The sequence below is a fragment of the Bactrocera neohumeralis genome, chromosome 5, assembly GCF_024586455.1.
Source record: "Bactrocera neohumeralis isolate Rockhampton chromosome 5, APGP_CSIRO_Bneo_wtdbg2-racon-allhic-juicebox.fasta_v2, whole genome shotgun sequence".
NCBI lineage: Eukaryota > Metazoa > Arthropoda > Insecta > Diptera > Tephritidae > Bactrocera > Bactrocera neohumeralis.
This window is the reverse complement of record NC_065922.1, coordinates 63,093,053-63,103,888: the sequence shown is the minus strand read 5'-3', so window position 1 is coordinate 63,103,888 and position 10,836 is coordinate 63,093,053. Positions and strand designations below refer to the sequence as shown.

General features: G+C 34.2%; 1 protein-coding gene and 1 pseudogene across 1 annotated transcript in view; one reads left to right on the top strand and one right to left on the bottom strand.

Moving 5' to 3' along the window:
- Positions 1–1,158: 1,158 nt before the first annotated feature.
- On the bottom strand, positions 1,159–2,612 carry LOC126759461 (serine protease Hayan-like; annotated as a pseudogene).
- The window catches only part of LOC126759484 (general odorant-binding protein 19a-like), a 33,544-nt gene continuing 25,049 nt past the window's right edge, over positions 2,342–10,836 (top strand). The window contains exon 1 of the mRNA XM_050474319.1: positions 2,342–2,433. Within this exon, the coding sequence (XP_050330276.1) occupies positions 2,398–2,433 (36 nt within the window). The 5' untranslated portion in view covers positions 2,342–2,397. The remainder of the gene's footprint in view (positions 2,434–10,836) is intronic.

The following is a 10,836-nucleotide window of genomic DNA, read 5'->3' as shown; positions in this document are numbered from 1 at the left end:
ACGATAGGTTGGCCAGAGCGAGGTGCATCTTCACATCGAGATTTCCAGAACGGAAGCGAGCAAACAATTTTTGTGCTACACGAACTGATACAGCATAGTCTCCGTAATCTTCACAAATTTTATTGGAGGCTTGCGTGGCATTCTTCCCTTTTTTATACATAAATTTCAAAATATAGTGAATTTCTTTATTATTTTCACTCATTTTTGAACAGCTGTTACTCTTTTTAAACTTCCCCGAATTTAATTGTTTTTTTAATTTTAAATGAAGCTTACACACTATACACACTATATGGTATGAAACAATGGTAGCACTGGAGATATACGACTGCAACGACAGCTATTGATAAAATACGAAAAGACTTTTTCAACTATCCGACTACTTTCGAATTACTCAAGTCTACTCGAGAACATGTTTTTAGACCATACACTGACCAACATACTGGACACTCAGTGTGCAAGGATAAAGAAAATATATAGAATATGGGAGCTTTGGGATTTATAGATCGAAATCGATCAGGTTTAAACTATTACATATCCAATTTTATATTTTTTGCTAAGATATCTTATACATTGATCGATATTTACGGTATAAAAAAAACCGGAAGTTTGAAATTCTTATATAATTCTAAGTTATGTGGGGACAAGTGGAGATATTGTCGTTGACTTCATCCATTTTAGGCAAGATTTTTGTTCTGAATTTAAATAAGATATCTTACATATTAACCGATATATGCGATATTAAAGCAACCGGAAATTCGAAAATATTTATATTATTAGGTTAGGTATATCAAGAAAAATCGTTAATTTTATAACATATTCACATATTAAATACATCTTGATACACATTATTCCCTGATCTTATTTTCACATAAAAATATCACGTTGCTCATCCAGTTAGTACCAAAAATAACAAGAATTTTGAGCTAAGTTTACGGCGACTTTATTAAGGTTCTTTTTACTTTATGCGAAGTAGATCGATTCACACAGTTCGCTATTGTCATAAAATCAGAGCGCGGAAAATAATTTTAATTTCAATTCAGAAAGAAAATTAATTCCTCCACTTACCCAGTTTATGAGCAAAATCACAAAAATTTTTAACAAACAAAATCGAGTTTATTAAAATTTTTTCACTAAACTCTTTAAGAAATACATGCGTCGTACATATTTACGTCAGATCTTTATTTCCTTAGGATGCCCAAACTACACTCTCAATAAAATCTAAGTATTCGGATACCCTAGTAAGCACGTCTGGCACCTGTGAACGACAACGTGGACCAAAAGAATCTATGCCGACGAGTCGATATTTATTTAAACTTGCATCTTCCACTATGACCATAGGTCCACTCGCACTACTACATTCATATACCGATGGATTTACAGCGTGTGCACATAACTGCGTTGTCCGAATACCATCTGCAATAAGCCGGTTTACAAATTTACCATAAGCATCTCGACACAATGGTATTGGAAGAATCCGTACGCGTACTGCACCCACAATACGTTGACCATTGACACCTAGAACGACGAAATTGTATTAAAATTTAATGGATATAATTAAAATAAAATCAAATGAGGGTGTGTAAGAGTGCTGTTCTTCGGACTCAATTAGCGCTGATAGCGTTATTTAGATCGGATAGTTTATATAAATTTTAATACCCCAACGCGTGGCATACAACTCAGTATTGTTTAACGGAATTGCGGCAGCGGTAAATAAGCAAACGGGATACACCAAAGAAGAATAGTTAACGTCACTCTCCAATTCGACCAAACCGATATCGTTGTAAGCAGAAGTCAATGAATAGTTGGGATGCACATGAATGGCCTTAAATTTGAAATTTTTATTTTAAATACTTAAATGTTTATTACGGTATATATGTACATATGTATGAATGTACGCTCATATATATTTACTTTGATTTTCTTCTCAACCATGCCAATACTCTGTTCAAAATTGTCAAGGTCTGTAATGCCCAGTCGCACAATCACCGGATTACCATTTTTATACAATGAGCTGCGGTTAGCACGAAACGTTTATCAATTAAGGCGCCACTACATGGAAATGTGATATTTTCGTTTTGCTTTTGATGACCAATGAGTGCCATATAGGGATATTTTCCAGGTGCAACGGCACTACCTTCGGGTGCATGCGGTATCAAATTGGGCTGTAGGCCATTACCTAATGCCTCACAGACTAAAAAAATTTCATATTTTTACATAAGTACGTGTGTATTCACATATGTAAGCATATAGTAAGTACGTATAAGTATATAACTGTACAGAGTACCAAAAAACACTCTATCATTCTTTTATAGTACACACTTAGGAGAGTTTTACTTACTTCTAACCGCCGGGCGTTGAACTACTTGCGAGTTGATCTTTTGGTTACAGATCGCAAAAATGCAAAGAGTAATAAAAAATACCGCTAGTGGATTGGTGAGTACAGCATTAGCTCTAAAGTTCATATTTCTAAAAGAGAGTTAATACTGCAGAAAACAAATTTTTATTATTAAAACATTACGTTTCTAACTGAGTAATTATTTAAAATATAAAATAGCAAACCGCAAATATTAAATTTATTAAATATTATGGCTGATGTTAGCAAGTCTCACTTATTTCACTGCACGTTTGAACCGATTTTAATCAGAGGCTTCCTATTTATAGCGAAAGTTATGTACATATATGGACACAGATATACTATATATTCCAGTGAAAGTAGATTTGCATACTATTTCTACTGATGATAAGAGTAGAACAATAACATTGCCAACGATTTAATTATGACAAGAATGTGAAATACACATGCTTCCATTACATTAACTTACTGATAAACTGTATGAAACAAGAAGAAACTCTTTTAAAATTTTATTAAAAAAAAACCGAACCTATAATACCGCTCACAAATTTAAAAGTTTTCATACAAGAACTTGATTTTGATCGGTGAGTTTGTATGGCAGCTATATGCTATACATAATATGCTATGCGATATCGGCGATTCCGAATGAGAAAAAGAACGTGTTCCTATAGATATCTGCAAAACATGAACCTTGCTAAATCGACTCAGCTTATCACGCTGATCATGTACATATTTATATACTTTATTGGGTCTCAGACATTTCCTTCTGCGTGTTACAAACTTCGGTAACAAGTTAGTTCCAGAAGTTTGGTGTCATCGTGATTGTGATAAAACGTTTTTCCTGGTTTACTATATGTATGTAGGTATTTATACATATCCTCACCTGAAATTCAAAATAACGTAACAGCATTTTCGGAAATTTACAGTGGCAAGAATGAAACACGAAATAAAATGGAACATGAGTGAAACAAAATTTTAATATTGGTTTAAACTGGTTTATATCTGACCGCAGAACCTTAAAATGTTGAACATATGTAATATTATGTATGTAATTTGAAGTAGTGAAGACACTCAATTTCGAATTTTTTGATAATACGTTGTTTTGCATTTCAGGTGACGATATATAGTACATACAGCGCATTTCAAAATTAAAACGTTTTCGTATCCTAAGTGTAGATAGCATTTATTGGATAAAATGTTGTAATTAACATTGTTTTGTTTTTTTTTTTTTTCATTAGATGCTTCCATCTCCTTCGTTGTCTATTATTTCCTCTCATCTTTGATGGCAACTTGTGAATAAATTTTCCGCATAAGCGACCCACAGGTGTGTTGTAGTAGCCGAATGAAATATTTTATTGACATTAAATGTTTTCTACATATATATTATATTTTGGCTTTCATTGAGGTCGAACTATTCTCTATTGGATTGGCGTCTGATGACTGTGATGACCAATCTAAAGTTCCATTGAGTAAATAGTCTGTTCCTATGTTTCGGATAATTGTCTTCGTGCTGTCCTCCATCACGGTTATTTTGGACGTAAAGCATTTCAGAGGACTACAGTAAACCATTTCTATACAATTTCATCAATCTAACGGCTTTTAGATTTTTTGTAAAGCATATTAAAACCCCAAAACCATAAGCATAGAAGCACCCACAAAAATGCATCATTTGGGGGTGCTTTTTGATTAAATATTTGTTCTTTTCTTAGCCAAAGACGTAAATATTTTACTATCTGTAAATATCAAATGCTCCCAATGTAACCCTTTTCGGTATATTTTTTGGTTATAGTACTGGCGCGTTTGATGGCACATCTCTAAAGCCTTTTCCGTACTGGACTTTGAGATATACTAAATATGTGTCCGCTTTCTAAACAAACTTTCTTAGCTTTTCTTATACATTCCTTATACTGAACACTCATTTTGCTTATTTCATTGCACGACGTGATACATTACGAAGAACGAAAAACTGGCCAAATTGTAGCCGTCAGTGATCGCAAGGAAACATGTATTAATTTGCCAAAAAATAAAATAAGTTTCAAGAATCGATCGCACAAAGAAAAAAACACTTTGAACACACTATACTCTAAGATCATATCAGGAAAGCGTTTTATAATCCGATTACTTGCGTAATCAGTTCTTTGTGTATGAGTTCCGTCTTATGAGAGTTGTCTGAATTGAGGTGGTTTCTTCGAAGATGCTCGATTGGTTTCCAGCAATCCTAGCGAATAGAGGTACTTGGCGCAATGTCGTCGCTCCAACGTGTGCGATCATTCCTCATGCCTTGTGACCATCCAATCTACTACCTGGAAAAAGTAATTATATAAATGTATGTAGTATTATGGTGCCTCGACTGGTAAATGGCTTGTCAATAAAAACAATTAGCCTTCTTCCGCTGCTACCCACAGAGTTTAATTTTTTAAAGCGCGGCCGAACTAAGAACATCTCGATGTTGAACCGATTAGAGCCATTTTTTGAAGTGCGGTCGAAGGCATGCCAAAAGTAGTTCTGAGCGAAAAACTAGTAATGACATAACTCTTTCTTTAACATTTACAATACTTATCTTTAACGTATACTATTTCTGTTCCTTTTTTTCGTTTTGCTATTAATTAATGTTTCGCAACTCATAGTGAAGTCTAAAATTTCAGTGAAGTTAAGCGTCGATAGTTTGAAAGAAAATTAGTGCACGTTCAGCGAATACAAATATTGTTATAGATTTTATATTTTGAAACATATTTCTAAAGAATCAACAAACAAACGAACAGTGATTTCCAAAGCCCGAGGAACGTAGTTTGAACAAGTAAGGAAGGGCTAAGTTCGGGTGTCACCGAACATTTTATACTATCGCATGATAAAGTGATAATCGAGATTTCATTATCCGTCATTTACATATTTTTCAAATACCGTATTTGTGTAAAGTTTTATTCCGCTATCATCATTGGTTCCTAATGTATATATTATACAGAGAAGGCATCAGATGGAATTCAAAATAGCGTTATATTGGAAGAAGGCGTGGTTGTGAACCGATTTCACTCATATACACGTCATCAGGGTGTTAAGAAAATATTATATACCGAATTTCATTGAAATCGGTCTAGTAGTTCCTGAGATATGGTTTTTGGTCCATAGTGGGCGACGCCACGCCCATTTTCAATTTTTAAAAAAGCCTGCAGCTTTCTTCTGCCATTTCTTCCGTAAAATTTAGTGTTTCTGACGTTTTTTGTTAGTCGGTTAACGCACTTTTAGTGATTTTCAACATAACCTTTGTATGGGAGGTGGGCGTGGTTATTATCCGATTTCTTCCATATTTGAACTGTATATGGAAATGCCTGAAGGAAACGACTCTATAGAGTTTAGTTGACATAGCTATAGTAGTTTCCGAGATATATACAAAAAACTTAGTAGGGGGCGGGGCCACGCCCACTTTTTCAAAAAAATTACGTCCAAATATGCCCCTGCCTTATGCGATCCTTTGTGCCAAATTTCACTTTAATATCTTTATTTATGGCTTTGTTATGACATTTATAGGTTTTCGGTTTTCGCCATTTGTTGGGCGTGGCAGTGGGCCGATATTGCCCATCTTCGAACTTAACCTTCTTATGGAGCCAAGAAATACGCATACCAAGTTTCATCATGATATCTCAATTATTACTCAAGTTACAGCTTGCACGGACGGACGGACGGACGGACAGACAGACATCCGGATTTCAACTCTACTCGTCACCTTGATCACTTTGGTATATATATATAACCCTATATCTGACTCATTTAGTTTTAGGACTTACAAACAACCGTTATGTGAACAAAACTATAATACTTTCCTTAGCAACTTTGTTGCGAGAGTATAAAAAGCTAAGATTCAGCAGCGACGATTTTCGGTTAGAATTGTATCCTGACAACGCCAGATTATTTGCGGTGTAATCTTTCTCTTTATACTTATTGATGCAGTATTTAACATGAAATAAATGTGTGGAAACAATCTATGAAGAGTTAGTGCTTATAAAAGTAAACAATATAAGTGTTAAATAAGTTTAATTTCTTATACATAGATGATACTACTACTACCACTATATGATTTCTATTAGTTGGATTATAACTATGTATTAGTTAATGAGATATAGCATTTTTGTGAAGCAACTTGTGTTAGTTTACAAAAAAAAAAATGGATCATAAAGCATTTTTTTAGTGTGTTAATAAAGCATTTTGAAGCTTTTGGGGATTATACTGTTGAATATGGGCTCAGGGAAATCCACCGTTGAAAAAATATTTGCTAAGGTGGAAGCAGGTGAAATGAGCGCCGAGGACAATGATGCTCTAAAGAGGCGAAAGCTCTGTGCAAAGTGCGTGCCTCGAAAGTTCATAATCCAACAAAAACAACGAATAACTGATTCTGAGAAGTGTTTGAGTGCTCTTTAATCGTAATAAAACAGAATTCTTGCCTCGATGTGTAACAATAGAAACATAGCTCCATCAATTCCCACTGGAGTCCAATCGACAGTCATTCTAGTGGACTCCACATGATGAAGCGGCTCTCAAGCGTGGAAAGACGAAAAAGTCGGCTGGAAAGGTTATGACAGCAGTCTTTTGGGATGCACGTCAACGACTGGTTACTGAGCCAGTTATAATCTATTTCACTGCGTATTTGGTTGCAGTTATTTTCTACTATTCCAAATACTTAGCATTTGTATTATTTTTGAGGAAGAATCTGTTAAAAAAGGTACGCGTATAATCAAATGATTCCTACAAACATGAATTTTGAACAAATGCTTATGATTTGAAATATAATTTTTGTATTTATGAGTTGTATTAAATTTTGACATAAAGAGATAAAAGGTATTCTATGTCCTTACCATGGTTCTAGGCTACTTCCCCACCAATTTTCAGCCAAATCGGTTCAGCCGTCCTTGAGTTATAAATCGTGTAACTAACAACAACTTTCTTTTATATACATATGTATATAGATATTGAGTAGTCGGAAAAGTTTTTTCGTATTTCTAATCAAATTTCAAACGTAGTGTTTTTTATATTTATACTATTAAATAAATAACCAAATATGTACCAATTTGGTCGACCACTTTTTGCCATTTTTCCGCTAGAGACATTATTCCATCAGTGTAAATTAAATTCCAGAACGAAAGCGAGCGAACCATTGTTGTGCTACACGAACTGATACAGCATCGTCTCTGTAAACTTCACAAATTTCATTGGTGGCTTCCCTTTTTTATAAAAAAATTTCAAAATATAGCGAATTTCTTCATTATTTCCACTTATTTTTGAACAGCTATAAATTTTTTTCAAAAAAGGGTTAAAACTGTTAATGTGTTTTGATAATATTGAACAAAATAACAACAAGAAAAAAATATAATAATAAACATTGCGTAGACGCACATTTATAATGCACTGGTAGTCGTGGAACTTCCTATGAAGTCCAATAAAAATTTGCAAGGTTACGGCAGACAAAAGTTAAGGCACACAAAGTGTTATTGTTCAAAGCCATTCAACTGCTTCTCAAAGTCCTGAGAGCACAGGCTTTCCTGTAAATAGCAAATTTCCTGTTTTATCTACAAGCCCATCTACATACTGGCCTTCTAATCTTACAAAAATGCCTGAACGTTCGGACTTTATTGTATACAAAGCAATTCCAAGTCATATGCTTTGACTTTAGCCCGAACCATTCGCCAAAATCTAGTAAAAACGGCAAATAACTGCGAACACTTGCATAAATGATTTCCATAGGTATTATTTACATACATACATACATATATTAAAAATTAATTTGAACTCGACGCAGCCATGGGATTTTCACTGAACTTATTTATGAATCAACGTATCAAGCGACTTCCATTAATCAATCGCATTTTCTTCACAAATATTTCTTTCAGGGTTTTTAAAATTATTCGAATACCATGAAAACGGATTATGGATTATTCGAATATTCGGTTTGTAACCCTTCCTATGAATATTACCGATTATGATATTCGAGTGTTGTTCTACTGCGGAATTGAAAATTGAAATCTAAGCAGCCTTGATTTTTACTTGTTTCAAATTTGTGAAAATAAAAATTGTTTGTTTCTATAAACTTACTTATGTATACAGTTTGTCAAGAAATTTTACACACTGAAAATTTACAGCATTTTTTTACTTTGCATACAAAAACAAACACCTTCTGTTAAATTTCATCTAATTTTTTTAATGTAGAATTGTTGAATAGTATGTGCTTAGTTAATAAGTGCAAAAACAAAAACAAAATATTGCAAGGTTAAATATTAATTCAACAAAAAAGTAGTTTACACATTTTGGACACTGTCAAGAAACTCTTTACACATTTTGTTGTTTGTGTCTGTTTTGTTTTTCTTGAAGAAAAAACGGTACTTTTACAATCTATGATTTTGCAATCATCGTTTTTTTGAATTCTTTCTCATTTAATTGTAAAATATTGATGAACGCGTGTCATAAAGCGACTTTTTGAAATTTTTAAAATGCCTGAAAAAAGATTGACCTTCGATGTAGTCCAATTGATTTATTACAATCACCAACTGGGAAAATCTGCGGCAGAATTATCAAAAATGTTTTGTGTCTCCAGAAAAACAATTTATAATGTTTTAAGTCGCGCGGAAAATGAAGGCGTACTTGAAGCAAAAGGTGGCCGTAAGAAAAAGATTTGCGAACGGGAAGATCGACCAAAATCCCCGAATTTCTACCAGAACCCTTGCCAAACAGCTGGAAGAAGAGTGTGGCACAGTCGTTTCACACGAAACAGTACGCCAAGCAATTCTGCGGCATAAGTACACTTCAAGAGTTGCGCGAAAGAAACCGCTGCTTTCCCAGACAAATGTTGAAAAACGTTATACTTTTGCTGTTAACATGGTCAGCACGCCGGCAGGTTATTGGGATGATGTCATTTTCTGTGACGAAACTAAAATCATGCTGTATTATAATGATGGACCAACCAGAGTGTGGCGCAAGGCATTAACAGCGTTGGATCAGCGCAATATGACTGTTAAATTTGGGAAATTGTCGGTTATGATTTGGGGATGCATCAGCAGCAAAGGGGTCGGAGAGCTGGCATTTATAGAAAATACTATGAATGCTGAGCAGTACCTCAATTCTTAAGACCCATTTGAAATGCCCAAAAATTTGGGTTTATTGCCGACAATAAGCCTAAATTTAAATTTTACCAGGATAATGACCCCAAGCATAAAGAGCTTAATGTGCGGACATGGCTCCTTTATAACTGCCAAAAGGTGATTGACACACCTCCCCAGACCCCGGACCTTAACCCAATTGAAAATTTATGGACACACTTGAAAAAAAAACTGGCAAAATGGCAGCCCAAAAATCGAACAGACAAAACGGCAGTGATTGAATATATTAAAAGATTACCCTCTGAATATGACGTCCAAAAGCTAGTTAATTCCATGAAAAAACGCCTCCAGCACGTAGTTAATGCTAAGGGGGGACGTACCAAATATTAAAATTAGATTAAGATAGTATAAGTTATTAAATATGTTTGTTAAACCCGTAGCTAAAGCACTTTGTGTAAAGAGTTTCTTTCACAAAATTATGTCAAAAATGTGTAAACTACTATTTTGGAATTAATCTTTAACCTTGCAATATTTTGTTTTTGTTTTTGCACTTATTAACCAAGCACCGATATGATATTCAACAGTTGTTCTACATTAAAAATTTGATGAAATTCAACAGAAGGTGTTTGTTTTTACTTGCAAATTTGTAAAATAAAAATTTTTGTGTTAAAAACTTACTTATGTATATATGTACAAAAATTAGTAGAAGTGGAATGCTTACTAATCGAACAGTCGACAACGATCTGTTAATCGGATAGTCAAAAATGAGCGGTTAATCGAATAGTCGACGGTGTACAACTATCCGGATACTGCAAACCGAATATTGTTATTCGAATAGTGGCCTATCCGGTTAATTCGGTTAGTCGATTAGTTGAAATATGCCACGCGTTTTCATTCCCGTTTTCACAAAAAGTCATAGGCAGTCATATCAATCGTCATGTCTTTATTTGTGTAAATACTCTTTAAAGCAGTCTTGCCCAGTCAGGTTTCTGATTAGCATGTGAGTCCATCTACTTTTTATTGTTTTTCCCATCGTTTCTGCCACTCATTAAGGGGTTTTACGTGTTTCAAAAAATCGATTTATTATTGTTTTATTAAATTCTACAACATCTCTAGAATATTGTCCTAAATTTTCGAGTTGATCCAAGTAATAGTTTCGGAGATACAGTCTTGAGAACTTGTGCACTCGAGGCTAGCTAAGCTAAGTGCGCCGTCTTTTAACGCGTTTTTCTCGAAACTGTGTTTTTGAAGTCGGTTGGCAAGATTTCTCGAGAACTACTCAACTAATCTTCATGAAATTTTACACAGATCTTTGAGATATAATTTTTAAATACTTGGACGAAAGATTGTTTTCGTTTACAACTATTTAGAAAAAAGTCGAGACATTTTCACTGAAATTTA